Genomic DNA, 15,686 nt, shown 5'->3' with positions numbered 1-15,686 from the left:
CGACGCATACCCTATGCCACGCATCGATGAGCTGCTAGACCAGCTGGGGAAGGCCCGGTACCTCTCCACGATCGACTTGACAAAAGGCTACTGGCAGATCCCGCTGTCGCCAGCGGCCCGAGAAAAGACGGCCTTCTCAACCCCCTTCGGCCTTTACCAGTTCCGGACCATGCCGTTCGGCCTGCATGGGGCAGCCGCGACGTTCCAACGCCTCATGAACCGGGTCTTGAGAGAACACCAGCCCTACGCGGCCGCGTATATCGATGACATCATAGTATTCAGCGAGACGTGGGAGCAACATCTGGGACACGTGACCGCAGTCCTGGAGGCCTTGAGACAAGCTGGCCTCACCGCCAATCCCAAGAAATGCCAGTTCGGGAAGAAGGAGGTGACGTATCTGGGGTACACGGTAGGGCGGGGGACGGTGAGACCCCTGGTGGATAAAATCCAAGCAGTACGGGACTACCCTACCCCCACCACAAAAAGACAAGTAAGACAGTTTCTGGGATTGGCAGGGTACTATCGCCGATTCGTGGCCCACTTTGCATCGTTAGCCACCCCGCTAACGGACTTGACCCGCAAAGGGAAGCCCCAGAGAGTCCAGTGGACGGAGCAGTGTCAGAAGGCCTTTCAGGCTCTAAAAGAGAGACTGACTCAGGCGCCGGTGCTCGCCCAGCCGGACTTTTCAAAACCCTTTATCCTCCAAACGGACGCATCGGAAACTGGGTTAGGGGCGGTATTAACGCAGGAGATGGGGGGGGCCGAGCACCCGGTACTGTATCTAAGCCGGAAACTGTTTGACAGAGAGAAGGGATACGCCACTATTGAGAAAGAGGCACTAGCCATTAAGTGGGCGGTAGATGCTCTACGATACTTTCTTGCAGGGGCCTGCTTTACCCTGGTAACGGACCACGCCCCTCTGAAATGGCTCAATACCATGAAGGATACCAACCCAAGAATACTCCGGTGGTACCTAAGTCTGCAGCCATACAAGTTCGAAATCGTGCATCGACCGGGGAGTGCCCACCAGAACGCGGACTGCCTATCGAGAAGGTCGGAGGGAGCCGCAGGGGAGGGGGAGAGTATAAGTAACGAAACGAGGGGGGAGTGGTGTGACGGGGCACTCGCGCCCCGCACTGAGAGCGCGCCGGGAGGCGCCGGGCGGCGCGACGGGGCACTCGCGCCCCGCACTGAGAACGCGCCGGGAGGCGCCGGGCGGCCACACCGGGGGGCGGGGAACGCAGCCCAGCCCTCCGCGGCGGGCTGCAGTAATACGCCGGCAGCCGGTGCAGGGGGCGGAGGGAGGCAGCTGGCGCCGGCTGGCAGGGCCCGAGAGGGAGGGGCTGGCGAGGCGCAGGGGGATGATGTCACGGGGGAAGGGTGGCTGGGAGGCGTCGCAGGGGAAGTGACGTGGAGGGGGAATGGAGCCGGCGGGGGATTTAAACCCGGGGCCGGCACGGTGCAGGGGGGCGCGGCGGACCGAGCTGGAGGAGGGGAGAAGGAAGGAGAGGTGAGGCCAGCGGGGTCAAGGGAGACGGGCCGGGAGGCCTGGTGGAGTAGGAAGCGGCCCAGGGCGGGGTCGTGGAGCCCGTGAGCGGGTGTGTTTTGGGGCGTTCCCCCATCCGCGAGGGAGGGACCACGGGTCCCTGCCTTTAGGGCCCTGGGCCGGGGTTCGGAGAGGGGGCGGGCCCGAACCCCCCTACTCTGCCAGCGGGCCGACCCGGCTCGGGTGTCACGCGAATGTGCGTAATAAAAGGGCCACCGGCCTTAGTGGTGACTGCTTAGGCTGGTCCCTCTGTACCACAATTAGCGCATAGTGGACGCTGAGGGTCGAACCGGTTTACACTCCCTCACCTCCTTCCACTTACCCTTCCCTAGCCCTCCTTCCTGATGTACAAAATAAAGAAAATGTGTGGTCAAAAATAGAATCTCTCTTTATTGAACAAAACTCGGGGAGACTGGGAAAAGGTGGGAGAGGGGAAGAGAGAGGGTGGGAGAGGGGAGGGCAACTAAAATGATCAGAGGTTTGGAACAGGTCCCATATGAAGAGAGGCTAAAGAGACTGGGACTTTTCAGTTTAGAAAAGAGGAGACTGAGGGGGGATAGGATAGAGGTCTATAAAAGCATGAGTGGGGTGGAGAGGGTGCATAAAGAAAAGTTCTTCATTAGTTCCCATAATAGAAGGACTAGAGGACACCAAAGGAAAGGAATGGGTAGCAGGCTTCAAACTAGTAACAGAAAGTTGTTCTTCACAAAGCAAATAGTCAACCTGTGGAACTCCTTGCTGCAGGAGGCTGTGAAGGCTAGAACTAGAACAGAGTTTAAAGAAAAGTGAGAAAAAGTGATGGAGGTTGGGTCCATGGAGTGCTATTAGCCAGGGGGTAGGAGTGGTGTCCCTGCCCAAAGTTTGTGGAAGGCTGGAGAGGGATGGCACGAGACAAATGGCTTGGTCACTGTCTTCGGTCCATCCCCTCCAGGGTCCCTAGGGGTGGCCGCTGTCGGCAGACAGGCTACTGGGCTAGATGGACCTTTGGTCTGACCCAGTATGGGCATTGTAAGCTCAGGGCTCAGGGCCGGGGGTCTCAGTGGACCACCTAGATTTTCATGCACACCTGCTCCTGGGTGACCAGGCTGGCAGCTCTCCTGCCCTAGACGGCCACTTTCCTGTGCCTAGTGCGGAGGTCGTGGACGAGGTCCACGATGTCCGCACTAGACCAGGCGGGTGCCCGCCTCTTGCAGTCCCGGGCAAGCTCCCGGGAGCCGCCAGCCTGGTCCCGGGAAGAGGGGAAGGGCTGGGGGGCATCGGGTTGCTGGCTTGAGCCGTGCCAGGTGCAGGGTCTGCTAGCTGGGTGCTGGAAGGCTTGCACCTAGCACGGGCACCGTAGCCAGCCCGTGCCCCTTTAAGGAGTCCGGGGCCGGGAGGGTGGCAATAGAGTTTCCCTGGTGTTGGCCAGAGTGGCCACCAGGGAAAGCTGGGGAGGGCTAGCCTCCCACTAGTTCGAATTAAGGAGCTACACAGCCCTTAATTCGAACTAGTAAGTTCGAACTAGGCTTAGTCCTTGTACAATGAGGTTTACCTAGTTCGAACTAAGCGCTCCGCTAGTTCGAATTAAGTTCGAAGTAGCGGAGCGCTAGTGTAGCGCCTATCAAAGTTAATTCGAACTAACGGACGTTAGCTCGAATTAACTTTGTAGTGTAGACATACCCAGACTTTAAAAACAACTTTTAAAACAAAGTAGTTCTATAGAGTGTTCTTCCTTTGAATAGAAATCATGCTCAATGGCAAAAGAGATATCATCTTACATAGGAGCAAGAATAAACAACAGGACTTGGAGTCCATCTGGGACCAACAGTGTTGCTCTTCATAGTGTCTTCTTTCTAAGTACGCTCACATCAGCTTCTTCCATCTGCTTGGAATCTGACCTTAGCTGCCAGGCCAGACATTCATTTTCTTGCCCAGGGATGCTCCTATGTAAGATGATATCTCTTTTGCCATTGAGCATGATTTCTATTTGCCCAGCTTTCTTTCCACTCTGATTTGCTGACTTTCATGGTTGATATTTGAATAGCAAGAAATACAAAGGTTTTTTTTTTATATATTTGCAAATCAGTTTACACACCCTGATTTTGAAAAAGGATAAAAATTAGAAGGGGATAATTACCGCATTGCATTTTAATACAACTAGCATCATTCTGGAATTCCAAAAATGATAAAATTGCCAAGACTAGTATATGCAGGCACCTGCCTGAAACTGGTTACACAATTATTTTCCCAATTATATTCCTATTTATTTGTAAGTAGTTATGGATATTCAGATATCAGGGTCATCAAGTCCCAATTTAAAATAAAACCAGCACAAATCCTCTCCTTGCCTCATTTTATTTCTTCAAATAAGAGAACTATATGGGCCTAGGATTAATTTAGTAATTCTTGTAACCAATTGTTCCCTCCTAAGAAAAAGGAACAGGAAACCACATGAGGTATTAAAAAGCCCACATAAATGGTGGGCGCAGCCTGCCGTGTAAGGAAATATGCTGGGAGCAAGCCTAGCACTCCCTTTGATGGAGATCATTTCTGGCCAGGCTGGGAGGCAGCCCAGCTGGTGATGTCCACTGCAAGGTGGGCTGCTCACTGCCATGTACCTGAGCTCCTGGCTGTGCCAGGTGCAGTCACAGCTGGCAGAGCCCCCAGGCAGGGCTGCTCACTCTAGCTCCACGTTTACACCTGCAGCCCTACAGGCACCTCCAACCTCCGCCCTCCCCGCTGCACCTGGGGAAAAGCGGAACACCCCGCTCTCACTACCTCGATCTGCGCATGCGCCTCGCTTCATTCCTTCCCCCCCTTCCTTTTTTCACCTCCTTGCCTTGGCGCGCAACGGGCCGTTCCTGTACACCACGTGACCGGAAGTAAGGCTGCTTCACTGACTTAGCAACCGTTACCAAGGGCCTGGTAACTACGAGAAAAACTCTTGGGGCGGAGGAGGAGGAAAAGGAGGAGGGGGGGCGACAACTGGTAGCCGGGGCAGCAGGTCAGGTAACGGGGGCCGGGGTGAGGTGGTGGGGCCCTTCGGGGAGCAGCCTGTCCCCGGCTGGGAGCCGCACCGAGGCCCGTAGCGGGGGGTCCCAGCAGCCGGATAGAGTCAAGCTCCCCTCCGTCCGGGCTGCAGGGAGTAACACAGGGAGGCGCTGGCGGCCCTGTGGGCGGTCTCGGTGGCAAGGCAGAATACGGGGCTCCTGGCAGTGGGTGGGCTCAGGTTCCTCCGTGGGAATGGATTTGGGGTCTCCCAGCTACTGAAGGAATCGCTCCCTGCTGAGAGGGGTGGCGCAGGCTCCCCATCAATCTCACTGAAGAGCGATGAGACCCCCCCCCCGGCACCACAGGGGTCGGTCCCTGCTTTGGGTCTTTGGGACATGCATAGGACTTGTTCCGTGCTGTGGGGGGATGTGGGGTTCCCTTGGCACCTGAGGGGTTAGTCCCTGCTGTCAGGGAGGTTCTGGGGTTCCACCCTGCTGAGGGGCTTCTGGGGTTCCTCATGTTACAGGTCTCTGCTACACAGAAAAGATACTCTGTGCAGTAATTGCACCCCTGGGAAGACCTACAAAAGGGCTTCTTGAGCCCTTGCTTGTAAACACAAATGTTTCTATGTAAATTTCTTTCTGTGACCTAAACTGAAAAGTTAGGCCAACTCAGGCCACTCAGTGGTATGAAAAACCACACTGCTGAATGGCATAGGTAAGTAGACTTAAAAGCGGCCCCGCCCTCATATTGGCAGTTCTAGGTTGATGGAAAAATTCAACCATTGACCTTGTTACCCTTCTCAGATGGATTACCTATGTTCAGGGGAGAACTCCAAGGCTATGTCTAGACTGCAAGCCTCTTTCGAAAGAGAGCGTCTAGACTGCACGCGGAATTTCGGAAAAGGAAGCCGCTTTTTCGAAAGAAAGCACCCAGTGAGTCTGGATGCTCTCTTTCTAAAAAGCCTGTTTGCTTTCAAGAACGCCTTCTTTCGAAAGAGCACTTTCGAAAGAAGGCGTCTTCCTCGTGGAATTAGGTTTACCACCGTCGAAAGAAAAGCCGCATTCTTTCGATTTAATTTCGAAAGAACGCGGCTGCAGTCTAGACGCAGGTGAAGTTTTTTCGAAAAAAGGCTACTTTTTTCGAAAAAAACCCTGAGTCTGGACACAGCCCTAGTGGTGTAGGTAATGTCTGCTCTTAAGTACAGTTTTAAGTGTTGATAAACATTTATGATAAGAGGCAATGCACTAGAATGGGCTATGCTTTCTTCTTTTCAGAGTTTCCAACTCTGTGCATCTATCATAAGAGTTTTATGGTATACAGAAGTTCAAAGATTTCATTACATCTGTTCTATTGATTGGATCTTCTCCCCCATCTCCTCTTTCTTCTGCAGGATCCAATTATGAGTGATCAAATAAAGTCAATTGTTGAGAAGCTCAATAAGGAGCCTTTTAAGAAGAACTATAATTTAATTACATTTGACTCACTGGAGTCAATGCAGCTATTGCAGCTTCTCAATGATGTTCTGGGGGAGATTGACCCAAAGGTAAGGACGGAGGGCATTAAAAGGCTTGCTCTCAAGAGTGGTGGAAGCAAAAATAATGCAAAAAATCTCTATTTACAGTTGTTTTTATATATTTTATAGCATATGTTTGCTTTACCTATGTAGATTGTGCTAATTTTAGAGAGCTATATATTCATATCCAGAAAAGAGTCCTATCTAGTTATCTAGTAATTTCTTGTCAAACTAACAAATGCTGGAAACCAATAATCGTATGTTTCTAACTAAGAATAAGAATGTGAATCTTGATCTTATTCATATTTATAATTCTCTTATCTATAGGACAAAATTCTAGCTAGCCCTTCCTCACCTGTATAAGTTGGGACATGATCAGGAAATAAACTCTGGAATGCAACTTTTGCTCTGTGCCCCACAATGCAAGGGAGTTGATAGTCCATAGTCCATGCTCAGGTTCTGTGAGTGCTGACCTATGAGTGGAATAGGTTTTTAGATGATAAATTGTTGGCCGTTTAATTGTGGCCCTGACTTATCAGGATTAGTGATATTCTTGGCAGAAGTAATGTGTTTGACTGGCATACAGTGGGCCCATGGCCAACCAGAATACAGGACTGAAATAAAATTGCCTAAGCACACATATGGGGAAAGAGTCCAAAGAGAATCAGAATTTGGCTTGTAGAGTGGTGTTCTTTATGTGACATCTCACTTATGTCAATCACATGTTGTAGTATATCACGTAATGGGTAGATAAAGTCCCTTCCTTTAGATCTCCTTGGCTAACAATCTGATCCATGCATGATAATACAGGATTTTGTTGTTGTTATTTTTTGTTGTTTGTTTTTCAGCATGTTGTTGACATTAGAGAGGAGATGCCAGAGCAAACAGCTAAACGAATGTTGAGCCTTCTTGGTATCCTTAAATACAAACCCCCAGCAAGTATTACTGACCTGTAAGTATAAGCTTGTTTATAGATAATGGGAAAATAGGTTTGTTTTATTAGCAGACAAATACTGAAATGTTTTACTTTAAAAATATTGTATGTCTTCCAATTTTATAATTTGTTACTTGAAGGTCTGTCTTATTCATTGTTCTGTCATTGCAAATAGCCTTTTCCTCATTCAAAAAAAGAATGATATATTTGTTGCAAATTCTTTGACTTTCAGACTCATTCTTCAGTAAACCTCTATAAGTTATTGGGTTTTTTCCACTTACTATGCAGATGTACCATTGATATTTCTTCCATTAACTCCTAGGAACTGTGTAGTATATGGCACACTTTGCTTGTTATAGCAAAGAATTCAAAGGTTTGGGAGGTACTGTACTTCTCAATCCTGTCCTTTTTGGTTTAGTATTTTTTAATACTCAGTAGGTTAGCCAGTAGAGGGTGCTGTATGACTAAAAGGGTCATCACCTTCCCTTAGAGACCAGGCACATCAGTCTGTACTACCTCACCTCCAGTTTGTAGTCTTGTAACCCAGCCCATTCCCATTAAATTTTTTTGGAGTTTACCATTGAAACACAAGATCCATTGCTGCAATTTTGTTCACTATCTTCTGTGAGTTTTACCTGCAAAAGGGCTGCAGAATCAGCTTGTGGTCAGAAAACTAGCAACAACAGTACAGGCAGTCCCCGGATTACGTACAAGATAGGGACTGTAGGTTTGTTCTTAAGTTGAATCTGTATGTAAGTCGGAACTGGCGTCCAGATTCAGCCGCTGCTGAAACTGACCGCCAGTTCTGACTTACATACAGAATCAACTTAAGAACCCCAGGCGTCCCCAAGTCAGCTGCTGCTGAAACTGATCAGCAGCTGATTCCAGGAAGCCCGTGGCAGAGCAACTCTGCCTCGGGCTTCCTGTAGTCAGCGCTGGTCAGTTTCAGCAGAAGCTGACTTGGGGACGCCTGGGGCAGAGCAGCTGGGGTGCTGCTGGGTTGCTCCAGTAGCGCCGCTCCTCGGTGCTACTGGACCAACCCAGCAGCACCCCATCTGCTCTGCCCCAGGCGTCCTGATTCAGCCGCTGCTGAAACTGACTAGCAGCGGCTGAATCAGGACCTGGGGCAGAGCAGCTGGGGTGCTGCCGGGTTGGTCCAGTAGTGCCCAGAGCGGCGCTGCAGGACCAATCAGCAGCGCCCCAGCTGCTCTGCCCCAGGGTCCAAAACAAAAGCCTGGTCTGCTGGGGGGGGGGCACGCTAACTGCGCCCCCGCCAGCAGACCAGGGACACGGGGAGCAGAGCCGCGGCAGGGGGGTCCCGCGCCTCTGAGGCTTTGCCAGAGCAAAGCCTCAGAGGCGCGGAGAACCGCCGCTGCTGCCGCTTCAGTCCCTGTGCCTGTGGTCTGCTGGGGACGGTCCCCAGCAGACCACAGGCACCCAGACTGAAGCGGCAGCAGCGGCGGTTCCCCGCGCTTCTGAGGCTTTGCTCTGGCAAAGCCTCAGAAGCGCGGGAACCTGCCCGGTGCCCCTGGTCTGCTGGAGACGGTCTCCAGCAGACCAGGGGCACCGGAGCAGCTTACGAACGGGGCTTTCTCGCCCCGACCCCCGTTCATAAGTGCGGATCCGACATAAGTCGGATCCGCGTAAGTCGGGGACTGCCTGTATAGAAAAACATTAACAGATGGGGAGGGAATCATGAAAATTGCTAATAGAGTTTGCTCTAAAACAGTGTTCTTTAGTTGAATGCTTATTATTTTTTATTATTATTTAGGAGTACGTTCCGCCAGGGTTTAGTTACTGGTAGCAAACCTGTGATTCATCCTGTCTTACACTGGCTCCTGCAACGGACTAATGAACTCAAGAAACGAGCTTATCTGGCACGTTTCTTAATTAAACTTGATGTGCCAGCTGAATTTCTTCAGGATGATACTGTGGCTGACACCAACAAACAGGTAATCTTTTTAGATGAATTTCTACCCAGTTATTATTTTATTATCTGGATTAGCGATACTCTAGAGATGGCTAAGAAAAAGTGTGTTTTAAAAGTGTGTTAGCTACCTCTTTTAAGTAAATGATTTTCAAAGCCATGTTAACACATCATGTAGACAGGTTTAACAATTTAAAAAACCCACAAACAGCTAACACATTTTTAATATAAGAGGAAAGCACGTTTGTTCACATTCTGTACAAGGCTATGGAGTTTTTCACGGTAGGTGCTTCATTGTAATCTGTTCCCAAACATTACTGACTAAATGCCATTGTCTTCTGATTGCTTTTTGATTACTCAATTAAAATGCATTGGAGGTTTGTCTAATTTCCAGCAGACAGATATTGATTTTGTGTGGATAAACAAAGGACTTCATTTGGCGAAGGCTGATATTCCAAAATTTTTTGTGATCATTAAATGTGGATCTTAAGCAATCAAACTGGGGAGGGGTCCGAAATTTAAAGCCAACAAATTATAATTAAAATGTGTGTTCAGATTAATATTAGCTGAGGCAATGTCTAGACTATGTTCTATTTTCGAAAGAGGATATGCAAATTCCGCACAAATTTGCATATCTTCTTCTGATCTCACTTTCGAAAGAGGATCTTTCAAAACTGAAAGTAGTCTTGATGCGGTTTTTTTTTTCAGGGAAAAAAACCCCTTTTCAAAAAACCCGCTCTTCCTTAAAAAAATGAAGTTTATGTGTTTTTTTCCCAAAAAAAAGCCTACATTTAGACTACTTTCACTTTCGAAAGATCCTCTTTCGAAAATGAAATTGGAAGAAGATATGCAAATTCATGTCAAATTTGCATATCCTCTTTTGGAAAAAAAAGTAGTTTAGAAGTGCCCTATGATGCACATTTATATAATTTCTATGAAGTTTTCCTAATGCATTTCATTAGATACAGTCATTCATTAAATCAGTATGATGAAATGTTTAACAAAAAATATAAATGGTGTGTCTACACTGCAGGGCTTAGCTCAATTTGCATAGATTATTTCAAGTTATGTCAATTATGTATCTTATTTTGAAATATAAGTGCTGTGTAGACGCTCCCTTTTAAAATAAAGCACTCTTCCTCTGACTTCCCTTATTTCTCGTACAGTGAGGTTTCAGGAGTCGGAGTAAGAAGTCCTCCAGCTTGACAGTATTTTGACACTATTTTAAAATAAGTGCCTGTTGTGTAGACGTGGACTAAGTTATTTCAGAACAGCACTAGTTATTTTGAAATAGTGTTGCAGTGTAGACTTACCCTTATTGTGCATCACGAAAGCTGAATAGCTGCATGAATGTTTGAACAGCCTTCTATTTCTCAATATGTGAGAAATAGAAAGTTGTTTGTTGCAATGTTGTAATACATGTGAACATCTGCTTTATATGCTGCCTTTTTTCAGATGAAATACCTCTGTGTTCACATTGCTTTTTAGTAATATCATGTGGACACAAAGATCAGCAATGTAGAGATGTGAAACATATTAGATACTGTGCTGGCCTTGGAGATTTTCTTTTTCTTGTGTTTTGTAGTATGAAGATCTGATGGAAGCCTTTAAAAACCTGCATAAGGAATGTGAGCAGCTCAAGACTTCTGGCTTCTCCACTGCAGAAATAAGACGGGTAAAAAAAACACTGAACAAACTCAAAACCAAACTATAGATTTGCAGCAGTTTTGCCAGATTGTATCTTAAATCTGTTTCATTTTAATCTGTGCCACGGGCTCATTGCAGTTTCCAGTGTGTACAGGTCAGTGCTAATAGATACTATAGCTTTGTTCTGCATAGCTGGAGTGATTCTCTGTTAACAAAGGAAGAACGACCTAAGGTCATTCTCAGAACTGGGTCTTCTGCAGTCTATTGTGAAGCATTGCTTCAAAGACATAGGACTGGCCTCAAAAATAGATTTTCAAATATTAACACTACATTTTCCTTTGAACATACATCGTGTATTAAGGTCCTTTCTTTAGTAATGCAGGGTTACATTTTCAGAAGCACCTAAGCAGTGCCATAACTAGCTAATTTTGCTCCTGAGGCAAGAATATAAAATTGTTTGTGTATATATAATAGTTATTTTGTAGAAAAAGGGAAAAGACATAAATAACAGCAATAATAATAACACAACATTTATTTATTATAGTTATGAGATCTGCATAAACAGTCAATTAATACATATATACATATAATTATAAAATATCACCATGTCCGGTACTATTAGGTATTTGTTTATAATTGTACTTTGTACGCTTTTAATGAGACAAACTCATCAATAATTGCATTGAAATTAATATTATTTGCTACCTTTTGTTCTGTTGATAAGATGGACATATTTGATAATCTCTCCTGACTCATGGATGCTCAAAGGTAGTTCTTAATTAATTTTAATTTACTAAAACTTCTTTTGCAAGAAGCCAGTCACTCACTTGTCCCTTTGGTTTGTGTAGCACATTCAAAGCACTTGGCACAGGTGGCTCAGCAGCATGGGCTCCAGTTTTTGGAGGGGAATCCACGACTGAACCCAGACTCGTAGATGAGACCCAGGAGTCCTGGCTCCTAGCCTAACACCCCCACCTCACCACTGCACCTCTGCCCCTGTGCAGGGCAATTGGAGCCCTTTCTCCTTTGGCCCCGTGCCTGGGAACTGCACTAGGGCACTTTAAGGTGGCGCTAGGCGTGGCTTAGCTGGTGCCCAGCCTCCCGTGTTGCTCGGAAGCAGCTGACACGCTGGGCGGCTGCCAGGCCTAGTAACTGTTGGATCATGGAGCGGCAATGTGCAGCCAGACATGTAAACTGCGGGCCGGCTGATGTTAATGGGCGGGGAGGGAAGCAGCGCTGTCTTAAAATAAGCAGCTGTCTTAAAATAATTAGTTTTCTATATCAGTGTTTCCCAATTTTATTTGGCCACGGAACCCTTTTAAACTCAGTCATATATGGAGCAGAAAAGGTAGACCACAAATAAGTAAGGATAATAATAAACAAATGCGAAACAAGGTCATGAGATCAAAATTTAGTTTATTTGCACATATTTAAAAACAAAAGTCACAAGTAATGCGTACAAAAAATAAAGCTCAAAACCTAATATGCATTATATTGGCAGTTTTCAATGCAAACGATGGCTTTTCTTCTCTTCGCAAAGTCTTTTAAAATTTGGTTTAATACTGGAAAGTTGGATTCTTATATACGGCGTGGCATTCAGTCGATCTCTGTATTTCATTTTTGTTGCTGCATATTTCGAGAACCCAGTTTCACATAAGTATGTGCTGGTGAAGGGTAACATCTGACGAATTGCACGTCTTGATAATGCTGAATATTGTAGACCTAAGCCACCCAAAATGTAATCCAAGAAATGTCTTTAAATTTTTTTAATAATTGGCCGTATGAAGCAATTTTGATTACGTTTTCATAATCTTGCGTAGAAAAACTGACTGGCTTTTCTGTTACACTTAATGGATTTCAAATTCAGTTATTGTTATTTATGGTTGGAAAATACTTCATGATGTTTGTGTATAAATCACCAAGATGATCTGCCATGCCCTGGCCAGGAGGGAGGGTGCAGGAGAGAGCTTGGGGCAGGGAGTCTGACCAGGAGGGAGAGTACAAGAGGGGACTCACAGCAGGGTGTCAGAGCAAGCTGGGAATGTGGGGTCTTGGCAGGGGGAGGGGAGTGAGTTGGGGGATTTGGGTGCAGGGTCTGGGCATGAGGGCGACGCTTACCTGGCTAGGCTCCCTGCTGTAGCAGGGAAAGCCTTCAGGCAGCACACTGTGATTCCCTCAGCAGGGGGGCGGAAGAGGGAGCTCATCTTCCCCCCTCCCCCCCTCTGATGCAGCGGGGATCCCGCTGGCAGGGCAGGGTGTGTGTGTGTGTGTGTGTAGAAACCCTGACATTCCCCGCCAGACCAGACTCTGCCACTTCCCCAGCAGGGTGGGGGAGAAAGAGTGGTAGCGCACAAGGGGGCAGTGAGCCTGAGCGCACCAGGGCAGGGCAAAGCCCGAGCACACCCGGAGGGGGGTATCAGAGCCCCAGCCAAGTTCCACACGGCCCCTGCTGGGGCACAGGCAGCAGTTTAAAAATGCCAAGGTCCAGGAGCAGCTACTCGGATCCGGCCACCCCTCCCCATCCTGACAGCAGCGGCTGCTGTAATAAGCTGCCACCAGCACATGAGTAGGAAGCTGTGCGGCACTGGAGGCCCCGTGGGATGGGGCCGTCCTGGGGGGTGAGGAAGAGGCCGTGCTATGTGCGGTGGTGGGGCAGCCAGAGCACATACCACCAGAAGCCTGCCCCCGCTGGCAAAGCTGCAATGGGAGCTGCCTATGGGAAAGAGTAGAATTTTCTTGTGGAACCCTTAGTTTCATGTTGCGGAACACCATTTGGGAACCACTGGTCTATATTATTTTTCTGTGCCCCCTCAGCTATGTGCCCGAGGCAAGTGCCTCATTCACCTCATCCTTGTTACGGCCCTGCACCTAAGTGACTTAGGAGGCAACTGAATACAACAGAAATAGTGAAAAGTAAACTCAATAATAAAAATTATTTCAGTTATTATCTAAATTGGTGTTTCTATTAAATAATGATATTTTTATAAAGATCCTAGTGGAGCAAAACATGTAAGCACTAGCCTCATTTTTCATTGGGACTGCTATCATGCTTAAAAATAAGCATGTGTTTAAGTGCTATGCTGGATTGTGGCTTAAATATATAGTACCTGTTTTTCCTCTGACATCATTGTAAAACAATGAAAAGACATCACTTTAAAAAAAATAGTGAGAATAGTAATCAGACCCAGGATTTATAATCAGAGTATCCCTTTAAATGTAATTTCACTGGGAAAAAAAGGCAGAATGTAGCTCTCCTATGTAACTCAATGCAAAACTGGAATTCAAACCTCTGTCTGCATAGACACAGACATGATAGCAGCTTTTAAGGACATACATATTATAGGATCAAATTTGGAGTTGTCATCTTGGTGGGTTTTTTTATCATCAAAGAAATTCATGTGCTCACATTTTAAATGTGCACAATAATACATGGGGAATGCCATGCTATCATCTAGGCTGTTCTACATAAAGATTATAAAGGCTGGGGTGATAAGATGTGAGAGAACAGGACTAGAACCTTGCATGATCAGACCATGAACCAATGAAATTGCACGTGTATCAGTATGCAAAAAGACAGATTCTGATTTTGCTTACTCCATGTTTATGTGACTAACAGACTCTGGCCCAACTATAAGTAATATTGTAAGTAAATTAATATTTTGTTGGTTATTTTTGCTGCTTTATAGGATATCACTGCAATGGAAGAGGAGAAGGATCAGCTCATCAAGAGAGTGGAGCGTCTTAAGAAGAGGGTAATGAGAGAAGTAACATTATAACATTTCAGTGTCACAGTCCTTGGCTTGCTACTCTGATTTAGGAATGCAAACAAGGATTAAGATGAACATGCTGTATGTCTGAGGAAGGAATTGGATAAGTAATTGAGGGAAAGGAAATCTCCCTAGGCAGTAGTCCAAAGCTTTTAAGGACCTTGAATCCAGTGCCTTACTGTCATCTCTAAGTGGCAATAGATATGGGAAGGAAGTGCTAAGTGCTTTTGTGAGACATATGATCACACTAATTTATTTCTCAACTATCTGGCATCAACGTGCACTATTTATCCATGTGCTGTAGGTGGAGACGGTGCAAAACCACCAACGAATGCTTGAAATAGCAAGACAGCTTCGAGTAGAGAAAGAGAGAGAAGAATCTTTAGCCCAGCAGAAACAAGAACAAAAGAATCAGGTATCCATGTAAAAGCAAATCTGTTAAACCTAAGGAAATAGATGTTTGGCTTTAATTGGGGAAGATCCATAAATACATTTTTAAAAGAGTAATGCTGAAGATGATAGTAGGTGACACTGTCTATATGCTCTCTCAGGAAATGAAAACCTATTTCTAATAGGAATATGCTATTAATTTCTATTTTAGGGGCTTGATCCAGCAAGGTGCTGAGCACCTTTACAAATGTGTTTAACAGTCTTTACTGCCATTGACACAACTGACATCAAAGCCCTGTTCTATGCCGTATTTGTATTTCTGAAAGAGAATTGAATGTATTGTAGTGAGGAAATATTGTTTTGTGCTTGCATATATTTCCATTAAGATTTAAGTTGGGAACTGCATAAGCAAACAGAATGGCATTGCACTATCTTGTTCTGTGGGATGTTTGAGAGCAACTTTTAGATTTTTTTTTTTTCTTTCCAACTTGAAGATCACATATATCATAGATGGTCTTGATTGGAAATGCTTGATTGGAAATGGTTGTCATTGAAATGGAAGGCTGAACTTTGCTTACAGATCACACTGACAAAACAACACTTTTTTAAAAAGTCCAGTGCTATGTGATGGCATTATTTGTTAAACCAGCTAGCCAACTTCTGACGACGAGTAGTGTGAACTGGCAAAATAAACTGAAAGAAAAAGTAAAAAAATTTAGTGCTGCAGGCTTCATTTGTGTTTGGCAGTTGGATAGAAGTTCTTGGACACTCTTTCACCCTTTGCGTCCTATCTTGACATCTGAGTTAGACCACAAGCAGAATGAACTTGATATTCAGCAAGTTTCACTTCTTAGTGGATATTTGTCCAAATCACAAAAGTGCTATACAAGCAGGTGCTGTTTGGCAGCAAACTTGGCAATGTCTTCTCAAACTTGGCTCAACATTATAGCTGATTGCTGCGACAACTCATCTGAATTTCCAAAACACTG

The 15,686-nt window shown here is 46.2% G+C and overlaps 1 protein-coding gene across 5 annotated transcripts in view; it reads left to right on the top strand.

Annotated features, from left to right (window-relative positions):
• Nucleotides 1-4,271: 4,271 nt before the first annotated feature.
• IFT81 (intraflagellar transport 81) overlaps nt 4,272-15,686 on the top strand; it is a 73,024-nt gene continuing 61,609 nt past the window's right edge. Inside the window, exons 1-7 of one of the 5 annotated variants that reach the window (XM_075898600.1) lie at nt 4,272-4,407; nt 5,910-6,062; nt 6,881-6,984; nt 8,738-8,918; nt 10,479-10,568; nt 14,227-14,292; nt 14,612-14,722. In XM_075898600.1, the coding sequence (XP_075754715.1) occupies nt 5,919-6,062; nt 6,881-6,984; nt 8,738-8,918; nt 10,479-10,568; nt 14,227-14,292; nt 14,612-14,722 (696 nt within the window). In that variant the 5' untranslated portion in view covers nt 4,272-4,407; nt 5,910-5,918. Of the gene's footprint in view, nt 4,535-4,567; nt 5,234-5,909; nt 6,063-6,880; nt 6,985-8,737; nt 8,919-10,478; nt 10,569-14,226; nt 14,293-14,611; nt 14,723-15,686 lie in introns of those variants that run through there. The other 4 variants (XM_006135167.2, XM_075898599.1, XM_075898601.1 and 1 more) reach the window with 4 other exon arrangements.

Source organism: Pelodiscus sinensis, chromosome 15 (assembly GCF_049634645.1).
Source record: "Pelodiscus sinensis isolate JC-2024 chromosome 15, ASM4963464v1, whole genome shotgun sequence".
In the NCBI taxonomy this organism is placed as follows: domain Eukaryota; kingdom Metazoa; phylum Chordata; order Testudines; family Trionychidae; genus Pelodiscus; species Pelodiscus sinensis.
The sequence above is the reverse complement of the archived record's forward strand: the minus strand, read 5'-3'. Positions and strand labels throughout refer to the sequence as shown.